Source organism: Macrotis lagotis, chromosome X, assembly GCF_037893015.1.
Source record: "Macrotis lagotis isolate mMagLag1 chromosome X, bilby.v1.9.chrom.fasta, whole genome shotgun sequence".
Classification (NCBI taxonomy): domain Eukaryota; kingdom Metazoa; phylum Chordata; class Mammalia; order Peramelemorphia; family Peramelidae; genus Macrotis; species Macrotis lagotis.
The window spans coordinates 467,323,851-467,350,056 of NC_133666.1; the positions used below are offsets into that span (position 1 = coordinate 467,323,851).

General features: G+C 33.9%; 1 protein-coding gene across 11 annotated transcripts in view; it reads left to right on the top strand.

Annotated features, from left to right (window-relative positions):
* Positions 1–26,206, top strand: part of ANKRD12 (ankyrin repeat domain 12) — a 202,872-nt gene that overhangs the window by 137,633 nt on the left and 39,033 nt on the right. For all 11 annotated transcript variants that reach the window (XR_012471634.1, XR_012471635.1, XM_074201603.1 and 8 more), the window contains 2 exons: positions 6,862–7,009; positions 14,804–19,509. Coding sequence is in view for 9 of the 11 variants with exons in the window: in XM_074201603.1 (XP_074057704.1) it covers positions 6,862–7,009; positions 14,804–19,509 (4,854 nt within the window). In the remaining 2 variants the exon portion in view is untranslated. The remainder of the gene's footprint in view (positions 1–6,861; positions 7,010–14,803; positions 19,510–26,206) is intronic.

Below are 26,206 nucleotides of genomic sequence, written 5' to 3' on the forward strand. Positions count from 1 at the left end.
CCTCTGGAGCCTTTGGGGTCTATTGGAAAAATATAGAACAGGATGACTAGAAGTGGAACACTTGTAACTGATGCCAGAAGCTCTGTATGGAAGTGAACTGAATTGGAGGAATAAGTCATAGATCTTGATATTGTGGAACTGTGAAGTTAGAATACTTGAGGGATTATCAGTATATACATATACATATACATATATATATATATATATATATATATATATATATATATATATATATATATATATGTTTAAGTCTCTTAGTATAGATTTGGGATGGAAAGAAAGACTGAATTAAGCACGACACTCTTTGATAAAAGCTGCCAGAGTCTGGATTGGATGATAAAAATGGATTGCATAATTCTCAAAGGAGGAAGAGAGGTTGTGGAGCGATGATGAGAAACAGAGACTCTAGAAAGTAGTGTGTGGGGGGTATTATGGCACCTCTGATATGATGAGTGAATTAGGGGGTAGGGGTATGTGTGAAAGTACAGCCAGTTTTTAAAAGGGTGTCCAGAGATTCAGTGTCAACTGGAAGGAATCAGGATTCAGAAAGTGCCATAAGATAGAAGAAGCAAGAGAAGAAATGGTATAAAATGAGAGAATGCTTGTTAATTATGGATCAGGTTACTAAAGGGCACATTGTAAAGGAAAAACAGATCTAGAGGGATAAAAATCGAGGTAAATAGGAATGAGAGATTTGTTCTTTTGAACTTGGGTGTCCACAGGAATGAGGAAAGAAATGAAGTGGGGCATACTAGCCAATGAATCCAGGCAAGGTAACAGTGAACTCTACTAATAAAGATAAAGAATTAGAATTTCAAGATTGACTCTCTTAGTGCCAATATAGATTTCAGTTGCCTGGCCTATTGTGTTGTGTCCTAGGAGGCATCTGAACGTGATGTGTCCTGAGCAGATGACTTCAGTATTCTGGAGCAGACAAGGGCAAGCCTGGGAATATGTCCCTCAAGGAACCAAAAACCTAGTGAGCAGGTACATGGTGCAGTGTGTTCAATAAAAATGAGAGAAGTATCAGAAATCAGCTGAGCTCATCAGCCTCCAGCAGGATCATACCTCACTGTAACCCTCAAGATGGAAGGAGATTACCAATCCCAGCTTCCTCTCACCAGTCTTGATGGAAGTCTGAACCAGTGAACAACATTTTATCTCCTTGCCCAGTAAGGAGATGTGGCAGCCAGGACAACACCGATTTAAAATATAAACAAGTGTGTAAAATATTTTGGAAAAGAACAATGGAAGATTATTAGAAGTATTGGTCTCATAACACAACCAGAAATTTAAGAGGGAAAAAATACTTATTCTAAAGAAATCGTGGTGAAAGCTTGACTCTAAAGAATAGGTTCTCATCTCATTCTGTCTTTCCAGAGGTGAGATGTGGGTGTGAAACATTGTACATTGTGTCAGACTCATTTGATATATGAGTTTTTGTTGAATTCTTGTTCTTTTCTTTTTTCCTTTTCCTGTTTTTTTTAAACAATGTAATAGAGGATGGAAAAGGGTTATAATCAGAAATGATAGTGATATAAAAACAAAAGCTATCCATAAAAATTAATTTTAAAAAATCAATTTAAAAATTAGCTTGGTGAAAGATAAAACTTAAATAAGCAAAGTTCTTCCTGGGAGCATATAATAATGAAACTGTAAAGAGAACAACATAGAAAATGGAAAGAATCTGCAAAAAGTTTTATAGTGAACCATTTACACCCTGACAGGTAGTCCAGAAAACCCTGTATAAAGGGTAGACAGATCTGGGAGGCACTCTAAATGGGAAAGGAGAGGGGTACTAATCAGGCAGAGTTGTAGTTCGGAGACCAGACAGCTGGATAATTGAGTATTCAGTTTACCAGGAGAAGGAAAGTAAGAGGAACCTGGGATTTTGATGATCTTAGTGAAATTAGTCCAGGACACAGGAACTATCACATTTGGACATTAACATCCTATTCGCAGATATTCTTGTAAAGGAAGTAGAAATAGCACTGAAAAGAACAAAGTTAGGGAAAACAAGTGATGCATACTTGGTATATATACATAAAAGCACAATTTTAAGAATGTTGAGAGATCATTTCTCAAGATATCTAAAAAAAGAAAAGATACCAAAACTGTGACAAAGCTCACAACCTTTGATGGGAATGAAAATAGAAAAAGTGAGACAGTTTGTGCCTCAAGAAGCTTACTTACAGGGAGCTAGGTGGTGCAGTGGATAGAGCGCTAGCCCTGGAGTCAGGAGTACCTGAGTTCAAATCCGGCCTCACACACTTAATAATTACCTAGCTGTGTGGCTTTGGGCAAGCCACTTGACCCCATTCCCTTACAGAAACCTAAAAAAAAAAAAGTTTACATTTTAACAGAAATAACAGGAATACCTAAAAGTATATTTTTCTATGAAAATGAAATAGATACACACATAGACTTTAAGAGAAACCTTGATTAGATGGAAGCAGGTTTTTGCAGGCAATATCCTTGGCAGATTTTATCTTTATTATTATATAGTTAATTCAAAAATTAGAGAATACGAGGTCTACTATGTCTACTTAAAAAGAAATCATTTGATGCAGTAGTACAAAATACCTTCTTTATAGCTCTTTTTTTAAAAAGTGATCTCATTCATATGCCAAATTACTCAGGTTCACTTCAAAGGTTTTATAAAAGAAACCTTGTCAGATGACCCTCTGATCCGTTTTATTAAATGAGGTATAATACTGGGACAGACATAACCAAAGGTGTTTGTTTGCCTATTATCATAGAGAACACCAGTACAGAATTCAAGTAAAAAGGGAAGAGATGGTGGGATCTTTGAAACTTATGCTTATTTATAATATTGTACCAATTGGATCAAGTCACTTTACAAATCCATCTGAATGAAATTCATTAACACTATAAAGAGTTTGATATAACTATTCTTAAAGGAAAAAATAAGTAGATGAAGAATACTTACTATCCAGACTAGGACTTGCCATTGAAATGACAACCTGTATAGCTTACATATATTGGATAGACATTGAAGGTGGACAGGGAACTGCACCCAAAATTAAGCAGGCAAAGGAGAGCAGGATTGGATTGCCTTTAGAAATTAAAGAGTTCGCTTCCTCATCATTCCACTTGGTTTTCACCTAGTCACCAAGTACATGGGCTTGGTGGACAGTAGGTACAGCAGCACCTTCCTCAACCCAGCCTGGAGGGACTTATTCAGTCACTCTGAGTCCCCAGTTTCAGAGTCTCTGTATGTCGTGGGCTGCATGATGCAGTACATGAGTGGGGCTGGCATGACACACCAGCTGCCAGTGGCAGAAGCCATGCTGACGTGCAGGCACAAATTCCAAGACGAAGATTCCTACCAGAAGTTTATTCCTTTCATTGGGGTGATCAAGGTGGGCCTGGTGGAAGACTCCTCTAGTCAACAGGTGATGGTGACAACTCGCCTATGGTTAACCTCATGGTCCCCTTCCACATCCCCACCTTCCAGCTCTGGCCTGAGTCAGGATGCCTCAGCCACGCTGCCCTCTTCCCCATCCATGAGCAGCAACCTGGCTGTGGTTGGGAGTCCCAACAGAATCCAAATGAGGCAGAAAAATCAATGAACTAACAATAAAGAAAGCCAATATTCTCTTAACCCAAACAAGTACTCTGCATCCCCTCTCATACTATACACCACACTCTTGGCAACTAAGCTGCACAACCAGACTCCTGAGCTTGCAAAAGAATTCATCACCATACCCACACTTCCACTCCCACTTCTTCCAATGCTGAAATTTGCTGAAGCTACAACACAGCTTTGCAGGAAAGTGGAGTGACAAAGGGAATTCCTGTACTTCTAAAAAATCTCAACTCTTCACCAAAATTCATTTCTCCTCCTAGTTCTGCAGAGATCTAAACTACAAATGGCAAAAATTTATTCAGGCTGCACTAGGTATGGTAGTACTCTCTGCCCCTGGGCCAGAAAACTGAGGAATAGAGGGAACAGGGAGGGGCAGAACCCCTGTGAGGTGTGGGGGCTGTATAAGATACTACTGAACCTGAGAAAAAGAACTCAGCATTTAGCTGGTCACTTTAGAAGTCACTTGGATCAGAGACAAAGATTTGTGAGCTGTGAATTGCCCGACATGGGATGAAAATGAGACACTGAGGTCCAGCCACTAAAGAAACTGCCATGTGGGTATGGGAGGGAAGAAAGGGAGGGTCAGAAATTGAGCCAAAGAGGTTTAAAATAAGGAAATTCCCAAGTTCTTAAAGAATAAATTTCAAAGACCTTTAACGTAGTCAGATAAACAAACAAGAAAAACATTAAGTGCAAACCTAGTTAACCTAGTAAAAGAGTTCAGGAACTTTGAATAAATACTTCAAAGCAAAGGAAAATGATTCAGTTGAATGAGACCAAGGACCCCTGATTCTTTCTCAGTGAGATTAATAGTAACTAAAAAGACAGCAAATAATTCATGCAGAAAAAACTATAAATAGATGAGAAATTACTTTCTGATCAGATTATGGCATTCTATTGGATTGACATACCAATTCAGTTAGTATTTTAAACCACACGTTCAAGACATACATTGAAAATGAATAAGGAATTGATCTTAGAAATGGGGAGGGGAAAAGTAGTGGGACTTTATTTTAATTTAGCCATCTGTACAGTACTTTATATCATGAAAAGAGAGCAATGCAACTTATATCAGATTGTTCACTCATTGGGAAGGGGGAGTGAAGGGAAGGTTGTAGAAAAATCTGGAACTCAAAAACTTGCAAAAGGATCTTTGTTGAAAATTACCCTTACATGTATTTGAAAAAAAAATTAAATTTTAAAAGGAAATTAAAAGAGAGCAATGGCATCTCCATTTCTGGGTAAGGCACTGGAATGGAAGTTTCAGGGAGGATGTCATATTTATATAGTCTCAGAATATGCCCTATAGGCGCAGATTTTCAAAAGACTATTTCTGGGGGCAGCTAGGTGGGATAAAGCACCGGCCCTGGAGTCAGGAGTACCTGGGTTTGAATCCAGTCTCAGACACTTAATAATTACCTAGCTGTGTGGCCTTGGGCAAGCCACTTAACCACATTTGCATTGCAAAAACCTAAAAAAAAAAAAAAAGACTATTTCTGGTTCTCTTCCAGAGGACAGTAGGTAAATAACATTTTTAGAAGAAAAGCCATTAATTTTTATTTACTATAGGCACATGCCACAGTGAATATAAAAGTTGAGGCTAGAGACAGGAAGACTCGTCTTGATGAGTTTCAATCTGGCTACACTTAACAGCAGTGTAACTCTGGGCAAGTCACTTCATCTGTAAAAATAAGCTGGAGAAGGAAAAATACTCCAATATTTTTGCCAAGAAAACCCCATATTGGTTCATGAAAAGTGCATCACTGTTGAACCATTTGAAGAATAACATAAACACATAGAGTTCTGGCCTTGAAGTGAGGAAGACTTGTGTGTAAGCCCTGCCACTGACAACAAATTACCTGTCAAATGAGATATTTGTAAAAGTGCTTAACATAGTGGCTTTGCACATAGCAGACAGTATGTAAATGCTTATTTCTTTCTACCCTTAACCTCTCCACTGTAAGTTGCAGACTAGTCATTGAAAGTATTTCCACACAGCTCCATACATTGATAAAATTACAGGGGTGCACATCCCTGTTCCACCTCCCCCTAAAAAATGCACTTACAGACTATGTGCAATTAAAAAGCTTGTTTATCACTTTTTTTTCCTCTTCTTTCTTTGACTCCTGAAAAAGAACAACAGAAGAGGAAGGGGAAGGAAATAAGTATTTATTTAATACCTATTCTGCTCCAGACACTGTGCTTAGCACTGTTTACAAATACTATTTGTAATTACAAATACAAATACATTTGATCCTCACAACCCCCCTGTAAGGTAGATGCTGTAATTTTTTATTGTTGAGAAAACTGAGGCAAGCAGGTTAAATGAGTTGCCCAAGTTCACACAACTAGCAATTGTCTGAGATTGGATTTGAACTCAGGTCTTTCAAATTCCATTTTGCAAATTCAAATATTATAAACCTGAACCTTTCCAACTAATATTTTTCCTGAATAACTAGATGTTCATGGTTTAATAGCAATAATAATTCCTTGTAAAGGAACTTGTTAAGAATTACTTATCCTGGGGCCAGCTAGGTGGCACAGCGGACTGCCCTGGAGTCAGGAGTACTTAAATTCAAATCCGGCCTCAGACACTTAATAATTACCTAGCTGAGTGGCCTTGGGCAAGAAAGAATTACTTATCCTGGGGGCAGCTAGGTGGTATAGTGGATGATCCTGGAGTCAGGAAGACCTGAATTCAAATCTGAAAATCAGACCCTAGGCAAGTAACAACCCCATTTTCCTGGTCAAAAAAAAAAATTAGTTATCCCTATCTCCTGAGTTGCTTAGGTATTTCAGCTATATGCAATTAAGTCATATATGTGATCTGTAAGTCAGTTATTTCACATATATCAATTTAACATAGTCTACATTTGAATAATCCATTAATTTAGTTTTGTAAGAAGATCTATAATTTAGTGATACATTTTTTCTATTTTCCATAATAATTCTGTTTAGACACATGAAAATATTTAATTATTTAATTCATTGTGAATCTTCTCATTTTTTAATTAAAAAGGTAATTTTAGATATAATTTATCTGTGAATCTGTATTGTCTCTGAAATTTAAACAGTGGAAGTTAGTAGTTAATGTTCATCTGGATCATAGCTGTCATGAGGGCAAAATCTGATACTTTTATAGCCTTTAGCATCTAATGCATTGCTCTGCACATAATAGGTACTTAATAAATGTGAGTTGAATTCTGTTGCATTTATAAAATTTAAAGAATTTAAACTGCTTAATATTGCAGATTGTCAAGCTGCTACTTCGACATGGCGGAAATGCATTTCAAGCTAACAAACATGGGGAACGACCAGTGGATGTAGCAGAGACAGAAGAGTTAGAACTACTTCTGAAAAGAGAAGTGCCTCTATCTGATGATGATGAGAGTTTTACAGGTTAGTTCTACAAGAATGCATGTTAAATTATTTCATTGTCTAGATATTTGTGATAGCATCATGGATTAGTTCATAATACATAAATTTTGTTAACCTTCTTTAAATAATATTAGCAAATAATTCCCCTAATTAGTTTAATGTACACTTTTTCTCCTGTTGATATTTATCTGTAGAAGATATTTTATCACTTCTTTTCTAGAAATAATAGCTCCACTTTTCCTTCCTCCAAACCTAATTCACAAAGACTATTTGGAGATTACATGGCTTGAAAATAATTCTTGTGAAGAAAGTATAAGAATTCTAGTGGAGATAAGTTCAGAATGAATCAGTGATATGACAAGACAGCCAAAGGACTAATACCATTTTGGGGCATTGTTAATGAAAGTATAAGTGTACATCATAAGCCAGGTGGTAGTCCCACGGAAATTTGCCCGAGCCAGATTACATTTGAAATATTAGATCTAGTTCTAAGTTGCCACATTTTATCTGAGATTTTAATGAGCTGGAGCACATCCAGAGAAGTGTGAACACAGTGCATAAAAACTCAAAACCATTCCATTTGAAGATCTGTTAAGGAAGTGAGAATGTTTAGCATAGAAAAGACTTATAGGTATCTTCAAGTAGTCAAAAGGTTATGTTGGGTGAAAAAGAATTATACTTTTTTTGTCCCTCAGGGGAAGAACTAGAATTAGAACACGGAGTAAAAATATAAAACGAACTTCTACTCAAAAAATTTACTAACAGTTACGAGAGGCAGAAGTGAATATAGCATTATCTTGAAGTCAGGACAACCTACATTCAAATTCTACTTCTGACAGTAGCTGTATGATCATAGAAAAGTCACTCAAGTACTCTAAACCTCCTTTTCCTCCTCTGTATAATGATAAGTTCAGAATAGATATGGTTTCTGAAGTCCTGGATCCAGATCAACAATTCTCTTATTTAAAACTTCAAAAATGGAAGGGGAATAGGGATTTAATATGAGGTTTCTTGTCACCAGAGATATTCAGATAGAGTTAGGCAACTCCTTTTTAAGGATAAAAGTCATCCAATAGGTATTAATTGAATTAGATGACCTCTGAGATACCTTCCAACTCCTAAGATCCTCAGATTCACTTCCCTATATAGGTAACTTGTAAATGCCTCCTCAGGCTCTCCTTCACCCTTCTTGTCCACTTTTTTATCTTGACTCCCCATCATCCCTTCCCCCAGGAAAGCTCCAAATAGTGACCCAGAGTATAGCCATCATCTCAGGAAGATCTTGTATGTCTTATACTTTTAAAGGCAATCTATCTCAAATAAACAGATAAATTTTTATAAGGTTGTTCTCCAGTCTAGGAATAGGTTCTTTTCTAAATTGACTATTTCTAATAATGGTCTAAATGGTGGCCAGGTTTTTCTTTTAAAAAAAAAAATTCTCAAGATCTTTATTATTATTTATTATTAAATAATTTTATTATTATTTAAAATGCAAATAAATATCAATGTATGAACTGTATGGAAACACTTTCAATAAGATATTTATTTTGACATTATATTAAATATATTATATATTTTTGATATATTAAATATATATCATATAGAATTATATTTTTATTATTATAGTTATTATATTGGCTCAAATTATATATTATAAACATATATGCAGTTATATGCAATAAAATATATATTAAAATTATCTTGTATATAATTATTTTAGCATTTATTATATTATATATATTTAAGGAAAATGCTTGAAAATATGTTTTCTTATATTAATCACTAATCTTTAACGCAACCTTCTCAGTCACAGGTTCACCAAAAAATAGGAATTGTATCTTCTTAGTATGTTTTATACTCTTTAAGCAAAGGGCTAGAATACATGCACAGCTCTATAGGAGGTTTCATTAATTGTACTGGTTCATTAAATTTAAACATCATTTATAGCATTGTTTCTTAGAGGAAAATGAATTCTAGCTGCCCTAGAATATATTTCCATAATTCACTAACTTCTCTAGTTGTTGAATCCAGGATGTTACCAAGTCTGTGTTTTTGTATGTTTTTGCTTTGGGAAGTAGTGTAGTTTCAGAAAAATAATGTTGGAGGAAGGAGGTGGCAAGGAACAACATTTCTGGGCCCCAGTAGTTTGTTAATTCTAATGTATAAGAGAAGATATACTACCTCAGTATGAGAAGAGTGAGCTGTAGAACAATCCCTCCATGAATAGTGTAAATTGGAATGCAAATTCATTTCACCTTACAGGAAGCAAGGATAAATATTCTTAAGACTTGTTTTCCCTACAACTTAGCACAAATTTTTGTCAATCATAAATTAAGTGTTTATAAGTAGATAGTTTATATAAATGCATTAGTTGTCTGTACGTGTCATGTAATGCTTTTTCAGAGTATATAAATTTAGAATTATGTATTATTAAAAGAATGCTTTCCCTTTATCAAAAATTTCATTGATAACATTTTGTTTCATTTATTCACCAAGTCTTTATTATTTGTTTTAATTGGATTTTAAAACCCTGTTGTTGTGGTGGTTGTTTAGTTTTTCAGTTATGTTCAACTCTTCATGAACCCATATTTAAGTTTTCTTGGCAAAGATGTTGGGATGGATTGCCATTTCCTTCTCCAAATCATTTTATAGATGAGGAAATGGAGGCAAACAGGGTTAAGTGACTTGCCTAGGGTTTCAGTGATAGTAAGTATCTGAGAAAAGATTTGAACTCAGAAAGATTAGTCTTCTTGACTCCAGGCTTGACACTATCCACTTGCAGTCCTTTGAAACCTACCCTTAGGTTTAAATAAATACATGCCTGCATACACACATACATACACCTTTACAAGTATAAGATGCTTAGAGTTATGACTAGAAAGCAATTCATTTGAAAATAAGTTTGAGCCAGTAGTCAACTACAAACCAGTATAATCTCAGGATGATAATCTTCATCAGAGAACAAAACAACTTATATGTCTCTGTCTGTATTAAGAGTGGTAAAGTGTGGGGCGGCTAGGTGGCATAGTGAATAAAGCACCAGCCCTGGAGTCAGGAGTACCTGGGTTCAAATCTAGTCTCAGACACTTAATAATTACCTAGCTGTGTGGCCTTGGGCAAGCCACTTAACCACATTTGCCTTGCAAAAACCTAAAAAAAAAAAAAAACAACAACAACAACAAGAGTGGTAAAGTGTCCAGAAGGAAGAAGGAAATAATTTTTACTGTAATTATCTCTTTCTTGGACAAACTGCATCCTAAGTTTTATTTTTCTTCTGGGTGTCCTATTTTAGGAAGGATATTGATAAGCCAGGAGGTATCCACACAAGGACAAATAGGATAACAAATGGCCTCAAGAGTAAAGCGTCCTGAGATTCATTAATTATTTATTTTGGAGAAGAGAAAACTTATATATAACATTAATAGTTATCATGTGAAAGAAAAGATTAGATTCTTTATAATGTGAGCTTGAAACAAGGAATGTTTTTCCCTTTGTATCTCCAGCCCTTAGAATGGAGCCTGGCACAGATTACATGAGAAATGCTTATTGACAAACTTCTTCTGCTTATCTTCCCAGGATATAACTGGGTACAACAGGTGGAATTGCACAGGGGAAGATTTTGAGCTTAATATAAAGAAAATATTCCTATTATAACTATCCAAAAGTAGAATGGATTAAAACATCATGTTTGGAGAGAGAGAGAGAGAGAATTCAGAAATTCCCTGCTTTTATATGGCTTACAATCTAGTCAGGAGGAATATGATATGCATCATTTTGCAATGATCATATGAAAACTGTGATAGAAAATAGACTAAAGAAAAGAACATGAAAGATAAAATTGGGGGAAAGAAACCATGATCCTATCATAGGCAGATAGGTTTTACCCTTTAAAACATATTTCTTGTAAATTAAAACTTTTAAATTTTAAAATAAAATCATAAACATCTCTTTATTTCTTACCATTAAGGAAAAAAAACACGATCAAGAAAGGATTTTTATTCACCACTAGAAAGAGATTATGCTAATAGTAATGATAGTAGGAAAGGGAAAAGGATTACTGTGATTCTTTGAGTCATATATTAAAATGAAAAGGAATAAAGAGAAAAACAAATAGCTGTATGATAAAATAGGCAAGATATTATGAGAGATTCCCAAATTAAAGGGTTCTTTTCCCAACCAACTCTCTTAAAGACCACTAGATAACAAAGTGTACTTGGCTTTAAGATTATTGTTTGTCCCTTATTCTCAAAGAGGGCCATGACATCAGGAAGGTGATGCCATGACATGCAAGTCAATTGAATTTAAGTGAGGGAAGACTGTGCAGTCACTGGGTTTACTTTCTCCTCTGGGAGCCATCTGGGTCCAGTGGTCACATATGGATCAGGACAACTAGAGAAAGCCCTGGATACGGTGACTTTTTAAGCCAAGGTCTTTTAACAGGTCTTAGTTTGACTGAGCCTCTGTGGGCTAGGAGCTTCAGGGAAAATTTAAGGATGGAGATCGATGGATGGATTAGGGAAATGATGATGAAATGCATTTGATCTGATACAAAATCTAAAAGACAATAAGGGTCATCATTTGGCTTGGACCAAATTATAAGAGTATTTTGAAGCTGAAAGGGACCTCAAAAGTCTACCTAAATTCTCTATTTCCCCCAACCCCCTCATTTTACAGATAAGCTGGTGCTGCTAACTAGGAGTCTTTCTCTTGGTTTTAAGAAGACCTGAGTTCAAATACCTTGATATACTTAATAATGTGATGTGTGACCCTGCAAAAGTCACTTAACCTCTTTCAGTCTTAGTTTTTCTCTTCTGTAAAATGAGAAAAGTAAAAGCAAAGGTTCAAATGAGATAATATATCTTTAGTGCTTTGCAATTAAAGATCAATATAAATGCTAGCTTTTATTATTAAGGTAAAGGTAGTCCTAGATATAGCCTAGAACTTAGACCCTGATTTCAACCAATAGCTGAAGAAAATACAGAACCACATAGACAGTGGGATAAGAATAATTACAACATTGATTAACTGCTGGGAAAGAGCTAGTCCCTGGCTACATAATATTAAAGAGATAGAAACATCCAGAAAAGGAAGTGATTAACACAAAGAACTAACATGGCTTAATCAAAAGCAGGTCCTACCAGATTAATCTTATTTCCATCTTTTGACAGGGTTACTTAACAGAACTCATTATCCCTCTTTCTAACTTCTCTACTTTTGTTGAAATTCCTCCAGTCACTCAGGTTTTTGCAACCTTGAAATCATCCTCAACTCTTCCTTCTCTTCTCATCTCTTATGTCTCTTTAGTTGCCAAGTGTTGCCTACCCATACCTCACTTTTCACATGCTTCTTTTTCTTTCATTTGACTTGACCAATATTCTAAACCAAAATTTCATCACCTCTTATGTGGACTTTTTGGAAAGAAGAGATAGGATCTCCCTATATTTCTGACATTGAAAGTGCCATGGCTGCTCCCTGGCATGATCCCACTACTTATTAGCACAGAAAGGTATGGAACCAAGATAGGGAAGAAAAGCCAGGAACTTCCTTAAGCACAGAATCATTGACTGGTTCAATTTATCTAATATCTACCCTTCTCCCACATTCTTTTTGCCTGTCACCTATCTTATTCTCTGTGGATAAATGGATCTCTAATTTTAAAAGAAAAAAGTTAGTTGTAGCTTACTACTTAGCACCCTACTTAGTGCCTTATTCATGTTAATTCCTACCTACAAATACTCTATATTCATGGACACTAATAATTATGATAACTAGGTGGATTAGAAAATAACTTTCTACTTGGTGGAAGATAACCACCAATTCTGGCTGACATTTACTGATAAATAAAATAGAGATTTTGTTGCTTTTAAACTGTAAACATCTTTTTTTTTTCAGATTTTATACAAAATCAAAGGTTTTGGCCACAGGGAACTTACATACTTCTCCTTTACTCTGGCTGTTAATAATTTGGTGTACCCCACCCATCAGCAAAGCTAGAGTGAATTATTGCATTAAGAATTATATTTTGCCACTTGGTATCTTCTTACTTAATAATTCAATTAGTTATTTATAGATTTTCCTTCAAGTCTTGTTTAATATAAAAAGCTAAAAAGTTAATCCAAATGACAGAACCATGAATCAAACTAATTTTTTTAAAATGTTCAGCTTAATACTAATCTTTGTTCATAAATTTTGTCTACTAGATATTAAAACTTCAAACTACACTTTTTATGTTTTTATGACATTTCATACACAAAAAAGGATATTGAAGCATCCTTCTTAACAGAATATTAATGTATTCCATTATGTTATATAATATCAAAGTAAATGACTTGCAAATCATTTCCTTTCATGCATTTTAATTTATATTTGGTTAATATATTCTGAATATAAGAAAAATGATTAAATGGGATTCAAAAGTAAAAGATTTTGTCTAGGTTTTCATTACTATCAAAGGAATAAAAATTAAATACTTGTCTTTAGTAATACAAAATAATCTTGCATCTTTCTATCACACAAACTCACCATGTTATATTATTTAGTTTTGTATGTGACATTTGAAGCTATGTGGGTTTCTAATATTACATTCAAGTTATAAAAAATTATTTATTTCAGCCAACATAATTTTCAGTAGAAATGGAGAACCAAGGATAGCATAGATCACTGAATGTCAAATTCTTCCTTCAATGAAATTGTACCTGGGAAAAAAATTTGATTTTATCTTTTTATTTTTCTCATCTTCCCTGTGATGTAAGCATTAATAAATAGTTTGTTGTATGGTTGGAGTTTTTTTTAAAATGGGCCCCAAAATGAGACATAAGAAGAAAAAGAATGAATGGTTTGAATAATCCTATGGAATCTTATATTTGTATTCTGAGTATATAGAATAGTTCCTTTAAATGGTAATCATCTAAAGGATTTTTGAATTGAATTGCTTAACCTCTGAATAACTGAGTTAGTAACATTTTCTTTTTCAGACAAAAATATATTGGGGGGACAACTAGATGGTGCAGTGGATAGAGCACCAACCCTGGGAGATTATATATACATATATACATACACACACACACACACACACACACACACACACACACAGAGATAATATATATTAGATATGTTGATAGGACAGACTTCGCATTTGTGATCAGTTGTTAATTATAAGCAGAAAGAGGGATTTCTTAAAGTAGCACTTGAAACAAAGAACCTTAAAAACACAAGATATTCTGTATACATTTAATATATTTATAGACATATACTTATATTGTGTTTTAGAGCAGCAGTATTAAACTCAAATAAAAACAGGCCACTAATTCATACAAAAGAATCCCTACAGGTTTCATATTGACTTAGTTTTTAAATGTAATATTGTCTGTTTGTTGCATTTTTATTTATTTTGTTAAATATTCCACAATTATATCTTAATATGATTCAGGCTGTATTTGGAAGTATTGAGTACTGCCTTTTTGACCACTGCATTCTCAAGTATCTAAATACTATTGAATTTTTATAACTACAGAGAAATTTAGTCTTGAGAATCATGAGGTTTCATTTAATAATGATTACTATAAAAATTTCTCTGCATATTTACATTGATTTGTGAATATTAAAATGTTTTTGAAAGTACCAGCCAAGGACCCAGATAGATAGTAAAATTTCAATGTGCTGCTATTTGCATAGTTCATATGAAAACATCAAGTAATTTTTTTTATTCAATTTAACTTGAAATTTGTTATTTTGCATACTGTGTATTTTTCTGTCATTTTTATTATTCTGAAATTGTCACTGATTGACTGATAGATTTTCTTTTTCTTACTTTAGATTCCGAAGAGGTTCCATCTGTAAATCCTTCTAGTGTTGATGAAAATATTGATTCAGAAGCAGAGAAAGATTCACTAGTTAGTGAAAGTAAACAATTAATACCTAGTAAAGTCCCTCTTCCATCAGCTGTTGATGAATATGAGTTCAAAGATGATGATGAAGAAGAAATAAATAAAATGATTGATGACAGGCACATTCTTAGGAAGGAACTACGAAAAGATAATGAATCTGAAATAGAAAAGAATTTATTTGTGAAACAAGAAAAAGTCTACCCCAAACTATTTAAAAGTAAAAAACAGAAACCATCTAGAGTACTGTATTCAAGTTCTGAAAGTTCAGATGAAGAGATTCAAGACAAAAAAGTTGTTTCTACTCCATGTTCTATCCCTGAAACTTCAACTTCTGATTTAAGATCCAAAAAGGAATATTTAGGTGCAAGTGAACATAAACAGAAAGGAAAGGTTAAAAGAAAGTTAAAGAATCAGAACAAAAATAAAGAAAATCAAGAATTGAAGCAAGAAAAAGAAGGAAAAGAAAATTCTAGAATAACAAACTTGGTATGTAATCCTGTAGATTCTCTAGACAAAACAAGAGAGGAAGAAAATTTTAGAAAATCTTTTACTCCAAAAGATGATGCTTCATTACATTTATTTCATATTACTACCAGTAAATCCCCTAAACATTCCTGTGGACTAAGTGAAAAACAATCAACACTACTAAAACAAGAAAACACCAAAACATGTTTATCACCAGGTAGTTCTGAAACATCCTTGCAATCTGACCTCATTAGACATGAAAACAATGCAGATTCAGAATTCCTTTTGGAAACTTCTAGTGGAAAATACTGTAAACATAAAGAAAAAAGTAAACATCATCAGAAAGATTTCCATTTAGAATTTGTTGAGAAATCTATTCCAAAAATTAAAGATGAAGATCGTAGTCTATCTGTTGATAATTCAGATTATGCACTGAAAAAGATCGATAAAGAAGGGAAGACGTTAAAGAAACATAAATTAAAACACAAAGACAGAGAAAAGGAAAAGCACAAAAAAGAGCCAGATGGTGAAAAAGAAAAATATAAAAATAAAGATGGAAATAAAATAGTTCAGAGAAGTGTTGAGTTTGATAGAGAATTTTGGAAAGAGAACTTTTTTAAAAGTGATGAAACTGAAGATATCTTTTTAAATATAGAACATGAATTTCTGCCATCTGAAAAAAGATCTAAGGTGGAAAAAACCACAAAAGATGACAAAGCAATCAAAGAAAGACATACATCAAAAGAAAGAACCTTTAAAGAGGAACAAGAAAAAGGAAGAAAGGAAAGTGAGAAGTCTTTTAAGGAAGAAAAAATTAAAGAAGAAAGGGAGAATATACCGATAGATAAAGAAACAGAGTTAGTTCCTTTGGGTATAAGTGTTAAAGAAGAATCAGTGGGATTGCATTTAATAGAAAAGGAGACAGAAATTGACAAACAGGAAAAGAATATGAAAGAAAATAAGGAGAGAGCTGAGAAACGTCTTCAAATTAAAGAAAAAGATTTGGAAAGAAATGACAGAAAAAATATTGAAAAAGAAAAGAAGATAAAGCATGATCATAAGCCAGAGAGAGACAAATTAGATTTGAATGAATGCATAGAAAAAAACAAAGAAAAGGACAGAGTAAATTCACAACAGACAGAAAAATACCATAAAGAAAATGAGAAGATAAAAAATATTACTACTGTTAAAAAAGCTGATGACAGAGAAAAAACTAGAGATAAGATGGATAAAAAACATGATAAAGAAAAAACTGAAAAAGAGAGGCATCTAGGTGAAAGCAAAGAAAAACACCTCATAGAGAAAAAAGGTAAACTATTAGATAAAGAGAGTGAATCTATTAAACTGGAAAAAGGCAGGACAAAAGAAAAAGAAAGGGAAATTGAGAAAAGGGAAAAATCTAGAGATAAAGAGAGTTTATCTTTAGCTGCTTCTAAGCATATACAGGAAGACAGAAGGTCAGCTTCCACAGAAGGTAGTAAAATAATGCACGAAAAACTTTCATCCCTTAAAGACAAAACAAAAGATGAACCTTTGAAAATTCCTGATGGAAAAGAAAAAGATAAAAAGGATAAAGATATAGACAGGTATAAAGAACGAGATAAGCACAGAGATAAAATACAACTAAATAATTTATCCAAGCACAAATCTGAAGTAGACAAACCTAAACCTAAATTATCATTGACTCCAAAAGATATTCGACCAAAAGAAAAGAGGTTAGTGAACGATGATTTAATGCAAACAAGTTTTGAAAGAATGCTTAGCCTTAAAGACCTAGAAATAGAACAGTGGCATAAGAAACATAAGGAAAAAATTAAGCAAAAAGAAAAGGAAAGATTGAGAAACCGTTCCTGTTTAGAACTCAATAAAGTGAAAGATAAAGAAAAAACAAAAAATACACTAGCAGAATCAAAAAATAAAGAACTAATTAGGTCAAAGAGTTCAGAGTTATCTGATGTTTACAATAAAGAGAAACAGTTGAAAGATGCTACAAGTAATAGATCTCAATCTGTAGACACAAAGAATATAATAAATGTTGGGAAGTCATCTTCAGTTGTAGATAATTTAAGCAGATCTCCTCGATCAGAAAGTGAAAAAACAGGTCTCAGCTCTAGATCTTTATCAATGATTTCAGTTGCTAGTTCAGAAGATTCCTGCCATACTACAGTAACAACCCCAAAGCCTTTAGTTGAATATGATTCTGACTTTATATTAGAAGGTTCTGATTCCCAAATGTCATTTTCACAGTCACCATTTTTGCCAATTGCCAAATCTCCTGCCCTTCATGAAAAGGAGTCAGACAGTGTAACGGAATTGTCAGAGCGCATTAAATTACCATTTGCAAACAGGCTTCCAATATCCCATCTCAGGTCATCTTCTATAGAAGATGTTAAACTTATTATTAATGAGTGTAAACCTGTTGTAGAAGTTCGAAGATGTAGCATGCCACCTGTCATTTCTGAACATACAAAACTACTTCAAACAACTTCAGAAGAAATCAATCAAAATAGTTTACTACCTGTGCCAAGTCATATTTGCAGTTCTCCTAAACATGAAGTGTCTTCTTGTAATGTGCCTGAAAATGACACTTCAAAAGTGTCTAACTTGCATTCCAGTTTTGCCACTTCTCCAGGTATGTCTTTCAACAGTAAACATAGTTCATCAGATACAAATGTTATCAAAAGTACTGCTCAGATGAGCCCTATAGGAGAAAATTCTATGCACGTAGAGCCATGTAATCTAATTAATATGACTCAACAAAATAAATCTTGGGAGATACCTGCTGAAAGACTGGAGTCATTAAGCACAAATGATTTTAACTCTTCAAGTTATAGAGTATCTGATCGAGATCCAGTCACCCAAGGATTGTGTAATCCTGACAACAGAATATTAAAGGAACATAATATTTCTGAATCATTACCTCAACATTATACTGAAATCCAAGGAAATTCAGGTGCTCAAGATACAGCATCTTTTATGCCTTCTCAACCACCCTGCTCTTTGCATGGCCAGTCATTCCCAGATGCTGAATGTATTCCTAAACATATGTCATGTGGTAATCAGGAATCAACTTTTCCACAGAAGACTCTAGTCCAAACTAATTCTATTTTAGACATGGATAATAATTTTAAAAAAGACCTGGAAAACACTTTTTTCCCAACTGATGGTCAAAAGACAGATGCATTTGTCACTGTGTACACTGAAAGGACCATTCAGGATACATTACCAAATTTTGAAAAGACTAATGTTTTGCCTGTAGTGTCATCAGAAAAGGACTTTCTTGGAAATGATGCCTATTCACAAATAAATACATATCCTCATTCATTTAGCAAACTTATTTATAAGACTTCACACAGTCATGAAGTTGATAGCCCAGCTGACACTCAGGTTATTTCACATGAAAAAGAAAAACTTGAGAGTTCAGTTTTAATAAATTTAGCTAATAAGGTTGATTTGGATCTCAGTGAACTAAATGTAGGAATATCAAAAGGAAACCAAAATGAACAAGATACTTCAAAAAATTATAGTGAAAATAGAAAAGGATTTCTGTCCACAGAAGATGAGGAATCACAACAAAGCACTTTGTCAAATCCTGAAAGTCACTTACAACCATCTAGTCAAGCAGAAATACATAAAGGTAGTCAGTTAGTTAAAACAGAGGTAGAAGAAACTGCAGATGATAAAACTGATCACCAAATACCTCAAAGAATAACTAGAAACAGAGCAAATATAATGGCAAGTCAGAGTAAACAGATCCCAGTTAGTTATGTACCATTGTCTGAAAAAGATAATGAATCTGCATCTCCTAGAGGAAGAATAAGATTAACTGAGGAAGATGATACTCAAGTCCATCATCCACGGAAAAGGAAAATGTCACGTGTGCCTCAACCTGTACAAGTTAATCCCTCTTTACTACAAGCAAAAGAGAAAACACAACAGTCTCTGGCCGCAATTGTAGATTCTCTGAAATTAGATGAGATTCAGCCGTATAGTTCAGAGAGGGCAAATCCATATTTTGAATACTTGCACATAAGGAAAAAGATTGAAGAGAAACGCAAATTACTTTGTAGTGTTATTCCTCAAGCACCTCAGTATTATGATGAATATGTGACATTTAATGGATCTTACCTACTGGATGGAAACCCTTTAAGCAAGATTTGTATTCCTACTGTAAGTAACAATTTTAATTGATAAAATATTTTTTGAATATATCCAAGCATTATTTAGATGCAATCTAGCATTGCTTACAAATTTGTGCTTCATTTAAAGGAAAAATTACTTCATATAAAGGAGTGTCTTCTGGATTGCAGATATGTAAGGTGGGCTTTTTACTATGTAATGAGCCACTGATTGCTTCAAAAAATTAAATATAACTTTTCTAGTCACCATTTTGTAGTTTACACATGTTTCTAAGAGCACTAACCAAGCCAGAAGGTTTTAAAAAGAATAGTTGATTTCATTCACAGGAAATTCTATGAAAAACTTTGGGCCAAGAAGTTAAAGGAGAAGGATCATATTTTCATTTTCACATGAGACAGCAGGTGGTTTTGAAATCTTATTTTGTACATCTGTAAAGGGAGGGAGAAAAGGTTTAAGTCAATCTTATAATAACCTTTTTTACTTATATTAACTAAAATTCTCCAGTATATCTCAAAAAATCTAAATAATAGGTCAGTTGTGATATGATCATAGAACAAAATGTAATATTAATATCCTTAAAAATATAAGTGATTATTTTTGTTTCATTCCAAGAGGCCTCTTCCCTGAAAAAATTCCACCTGAAATAAAAACCCATCCTAAAGACTGAAAGAATAAGTAAATTTTATATTTAAATTATCATAATAGATGGAAATTTTGTATAGGTTCTCTCTGCTTAAAAAACAAAGCAAAAGCTGAATGGTATTTTAATGTACTGATTTATGGCGCCATCTGCTGCTTATTCAGTATATTTTTTAATGCTCTCCCATTAATCACTACCTTCAGAGCACGTTCCTTATTTTGACATTTTGTTTTTTAGCCTTATGGTCAGCATGATAACATTGTTCAAATTAAGCTGCCAAGGACTGGTGTTTTAGAAACTGAAACCACTTACATATTCTTTCAATTTGCCTTTATCCTTTTTAAAACTGTAGTAATAGTTCACATATATAACATGTATGCACAGATACATGTGTACACACACACATACACACATACATCTGTACATAGAGCATAAGGAAGTGCTGGGGAGATAGATCATTTAAATGATTCAGCTTTATTAGCTGGATTGATTAAAGCTGAACTCTTTAAGTTTTTCTTTTTTTGTGTGATCACAGCTGATTTTTAAGGTTTTCAAAGCACTTGATTCAGCTAAGATTTCCCAGAGCAATATCATTTCTCAATGTCATCACTAATATTTTGTAACGAAGGCCACAAAAATCGCTTGAAATTTTGCTGTTTGGCATTCAATTGTAACATTTTTCCATGGAACAAATTACAGAACCATTAACTTTTTTTTTTGGAGGCGACTTAGATTTTATTTGATTATGAATCATAGTCAGAATGTTAGGTTTGAAGTGAACTAGACATTTCTAAGACTTGAACCAACTATTCATTTTCCAAGTGTGGAAACTGAGGCCCAGAGAGGTTAAGTGATTTGCCTAGTTGATTGATTACTGCTGATTGGCATACAATGCACTCAGTAGGATCTTAGGATCTTAAGATCATTAAATATTAGGAATGAAATCCTGGGAGAACCATTAACTTTTAATGAGATATACCAGAATAATTTTCATGACAATATTCTGATAAAAGTTCATCTTGAAGTATAAAAGATAGCTGTAGTCAGCTTTGTAATGTTATATTACTGTATCCCCCAAAAGTTTACTTTTTTATAAACTATTCTTGTAGTTCATTTATATGCAAAAATATGAGATATATTAGCTTAATATTTCCTCTTCTCTTTTTTTTTCCTGAGTTAGACTTTCCAGACACTAGGCTATCAGAAATTACTTTTGATTTGAAAACCTGAGTTTCATTTCAATTTAAACTTTTGATAACCTGCCCTTCATTGTTTTAGCTTACTCTTGTTTCTGGCAAGAACATTTAATATCACTTCAGTATGAATCTAACTTCTAGGTCAACCCCAAGAGTTGCTGGAAAGACTGAGCTCAAAAGCTTAAAGAGTTCATAGAATTATTGACTTGTAAAGGAATTTAAAAGGACTGGATAGGACTTAGAAAATACCAAATCCCACCCCTTCATTTTACTGATAAACTTAAGTCCCAGAATAGAAAAAGGCAACATTAAAACTTCAGTCTCCTTTCTCTGTTTCATTTTGTTTTTACTACTTGATGTTGTGTTTAGAATATCAAAATACAAAATGGGAAAACAAAGTTACTTTTTATATGATAAACAATGTAGTCTAATAGCTAGAATTTGTATAGCTCTTTAAAGTTTGCCAAATACTTTATAAAAATAAACTCATTTAATTCTCACAACCATGAGAAGGTACTATTATTATCTCCATTTTGCAGATAAGGAATCTAAGTGATTTGACCAGAGTCAGACAGCTAGTAAGTGTCCAAGGCTGGATTTGAACTCAGTCCCCATTGCACTAGCTGCCTATAAAGGTGATCCTCAGTGAATCATAGAATTTTAGAGCTTGAAAAGGTATTTGAGACAATCTCTTGTTTTGTACATCTGTATAGTTTTTTAGATGAAGAAACTGAAATATAGAATGACTAGTGACTTTCCTGAAATCAAAACTGAGGTATTTTGATCTCATTGATCTTTCTGCTGCTAGGAATATTCCAGGCTATACAATTTAATCGTTATTAGTTAAAAAAAATAATAAAATAAAAATTATTGAATGCCTGAATTATTCCTATCTTTTTTCTTTTACAGTTGACATCTGATTTTGTGAGATAGGTACTACCTACTCTCAAATACTATGTGAAATATATTTTAAAGTTTATTTATTTAAAATTCATACTGAAAATTTCATAACTATTGCAATTTCTGAAAGCACCTTACATTATCGGAAAACTAAGACCAAAATAACAAACTATTTCAGTAATCACAGAATATTAGAATTGAAAGGACCCTCAGAAATCATCTAACCTAACCAATACCTAGAAAGGCATTTCCCTTTCCACCATTCCCTGCAAGAGTTTATATAATCTCTCCCTGAAGATCTTCAGTAATGGAAAGGCACTTTCTGCTGAGATACCTGTTGTATTTGAAGTAAATTGTTAGGAAGTTGTCATTATGTGAGGCCAAAAATCTGTGCTTTTATATTTTCATTCAAGGGGCCAAGTAGAACAAGTATAATTTATCCTGGCATGACAGCCTTTCAACCACTCAGAAATAGCTATTATGTTCTCCTCAATCTAAATCTTTTATCTTTTACACTAAAAAAATCCCTCGTTTCTTAAATAGATCCTTCTATGGCATGTTTTCTAATCCTCTTTCCCCATCTTGGTTGCTTGCCTCTAGATAATAGTATATTTCTAAACTTCAGCACCCAGAATCAAACAATATTCTAGATGTAATAGAAGACCAGCACCACTTTTGCACTGGACACAGTGCCTCTATAGAGCCCAAGGAAAAATTAACCTAACACAATATCACATCTCTGTTTGCACTGTTGTATCTCCCTAACTCCTACCCTGACCAGCTTGCTTTTTCACAATCAGCATTAGTCAGTTCTTTATTAGACTTTCCAGACACTAGGCTATATACATGCTTATTTTGTCAGAATTTGTACTCTCAGAATTCCTTTCTCAAAAATATCTCATTGGTTTTGGTTAAATTTTCTCACACACGTGGGAAAATAAATCATCTCTCTCTCTCTCTCTCTCTCTCTCTCTCTCTCTCTCTCTCTCTCCCTCCCTCCCTCCCTCCCTCCCTCCCTCCCTCCCTCCCTCTCTCTCTCTCTCTCTCTCCCTCTCTCTACATATGTGTGTGTGTATAAAATATATATATATATATATATACACATATATATATATATACATATATATATATATACATATATAATAGCACCTACCATGTGCAGGTAACCTATCACTTTTCCTAAATTGTTCCCTTTAAAGATAATAGGCATTTTCTTAGCCAAATTTGTATCATAAATTACCTCTTTAAAAAGTTTCACTGGCCATCTAATGCCCTTGATGTTTCTTTTTTTTAGCTAATTAGCCATTTATTGTACAGATGTATTTGGCAGTAAGTAAGACCATCTTTGTGTGAATGTGTATGTGCTATAAATATATGAATAAACTGAGTTAGCCTCAGCCTCCAAGCTCTATAGTTTCCCATCCAACATTTTAAAAATCCACTAAAAAGAGAAGTGTATAACCTATAATTCAAGTATCAAGTTAAAATATTTGGAAACTAAGACACAAAGCTACACTAAAATCATTTTTAGTAGTTTAGAAAGCATTTTCACATGCATTATTTCATTTGATCTTCACAGCCACTACCATATGAAGAAAGCAAATTTTACAAATGAGCAATTTAGTAACTAGCTAGTAAATGGCTGAGCTTCAGACTAGTGCCCAATTCAAATTCTCTTTCTGCCTAACCTCTCTGTCAGCATAAAATATATCATGTAGGGACAGTTAGGTGCCACGGTGGATAGAGCACTGACCCGGGAGTCAGGAGGACCTAAGATCAAATGTGACCTCAGACACTTAATAATTAGCTGTGTGACCTTGGGCAAGCCACTTAACCCTATTGTCTAGCAAAAACTCAAAAATAAATACATCACTTAACTTTTCATAATATTTAAAAGGATTGTGGAGTTGTTTTCTTGAAAGGGCAGTATTATATTGTATTCAATTTAGCAAATATTTACTATCTGCTACTAAATTCCTACTCTGCCAGGCACCATTCTGGTGAGAGAAAAAATTACAATCTCTGCTTCAGTGTCAGTGGATAGTCAGTGGATAGTCAGGATGATTATTAGGCACATATGTCTATCTAGAAGTCCAGATAGTCTGGTGAAATACATTTAAGGGGTCCTCTCCCTGATGGGAATAAAATTTGAGTCCCCAGGAAAATCTTATTTTATGATTATTTAACCTTACATAGATTTGTAAAACACCTACCAAGAGAAAGGAAGACACTGTGTTGGACCTTAGGGATACAAAGACAAAGTGATAATCCTTAGCCTTGAAAATTTTTTCATCTGGGAGTTTGAGGTGAATATGAATTTAAGGAAAGGTAAAGCAATTTGAGAAAGAACTCTTAACAGCTCAATCAAAAAAATATTTCAAGGTGCTTCCAGAACTGAGTTTGAAAAGTGAGGTGGGGAATGCATGAAGAAGGGAAATGTGAAATCTGTCTGAAAAGAGGCTGGATTCAAATTATGGATTGCTTTGTTTCCAGGTTGAGTAATTTCTTTTTGTGATTGGAATCTTATTACAGCAAAGAGCTTTCATTATGTTTTTACATACTTTCTGTTATTAAAAATGAGTATTTTTTTAACATCTGATGTAAGAAAAATGGTATTGATTGATGCTTTTATTCACAGAAATTGCTTTGCAATTAATCGTGGTCTTGCAAATTTGCAATAGTCATAATCCTAGATTCCCCTAAAGCTTGGAACTCCTATGGAATTAGATCAGATCCTGAGGACCTTTACCCCACGAGAATCTAGAAAAATCTCCCAAATATACACATAATAATTTGTGTCAGAGTTTCGATTTGACTAAAAGTATCCCAAATTCCCATACAAGCCTTCTAGGTATGAAATGCACATTGAGTACAAATGAAAGGATTCACTGAATTCAGAAAGGAAATTAAATTTAAGATTAATATCCAATCAGTCTTCTGAGATTCCAGTGAGTCTTCTTTTCTACAGAATCTTACACAAGAGAAATCCCCTCCCTATGCTGCCCACTCCCCCTAAAAAAAAAGATTCAACAACTTATAGTACTAAGGGACTGAACTAGCCATTCCTTTCCCATCAAGTTAACATCATTCAAGTAACTCCCAGGCATTGCTCTCAAAATAGGGACTGTATGAATGATTCTCTTCTTTGGGGAGGTAAGCCCCAAGGCTGGCACAGTTACCAAAAAGACTCTTCTCTGGCTAGAAGACTAGATTCTTGGAACACTATGCCTAAGGAAATTCAAAATCTCTCATACTAACCAGGAAGTTGGCACAGGAAAATTTTTCCATGAACTTTCTCAGTTCATCTGTAAGATGAAAGTTGCCAGAAAGACTTATTATTTTCAGATCCTTATGTTTTTTCAGTGAGGCCTCAAAGGATATGCCCATTTTGTTTAGGGAGATATCCATCACATGGACTTTGACCCTGTATTTTCCCAAGTTGATGAATAAGGAACTTATTTTCCATCTATCAAACCCATGTTACATTTTCCATCTATTAAATATTTATTCTCCAAGCAAATCAAATTGGGGTAATTTAGAGGCAAGGTAGTATATATTCCCAGTTCTGAATAGCTAGTCTCTGCCAACTTGGAGAAGCTTTCAACAGTTGTCATCTTGATGGACTGCTTCAGTACTAGGCTAACAACATTAATGATGCATAGATCCTAAGAATTATTAAAATTAAGTCTTGTGGGGGTCCAAACTTCCCAGAGATAGTGGTCCTTGTGATTATACTCACCACCACCACTCCCAAACACATAATTATTCAAATTCCCCAAGCAAAATTTTACAGAATTCCTATAGGTTGCTTTTTTGCCTTACTGTTTGTAAAGGCTTGTCCCCTCCTAAAAACAGTTACAGGAAAAAAAAGTAAAACAAGTAGTTTGATTAAAAAAAAAAACTTCCCTCAGGAGTCTAGCCCCAAGGCATATATATAGGGCTCTCCCAATAGAGTTTTGGGACTAAGAGTTAATCAAAAGTCTACTTCTAT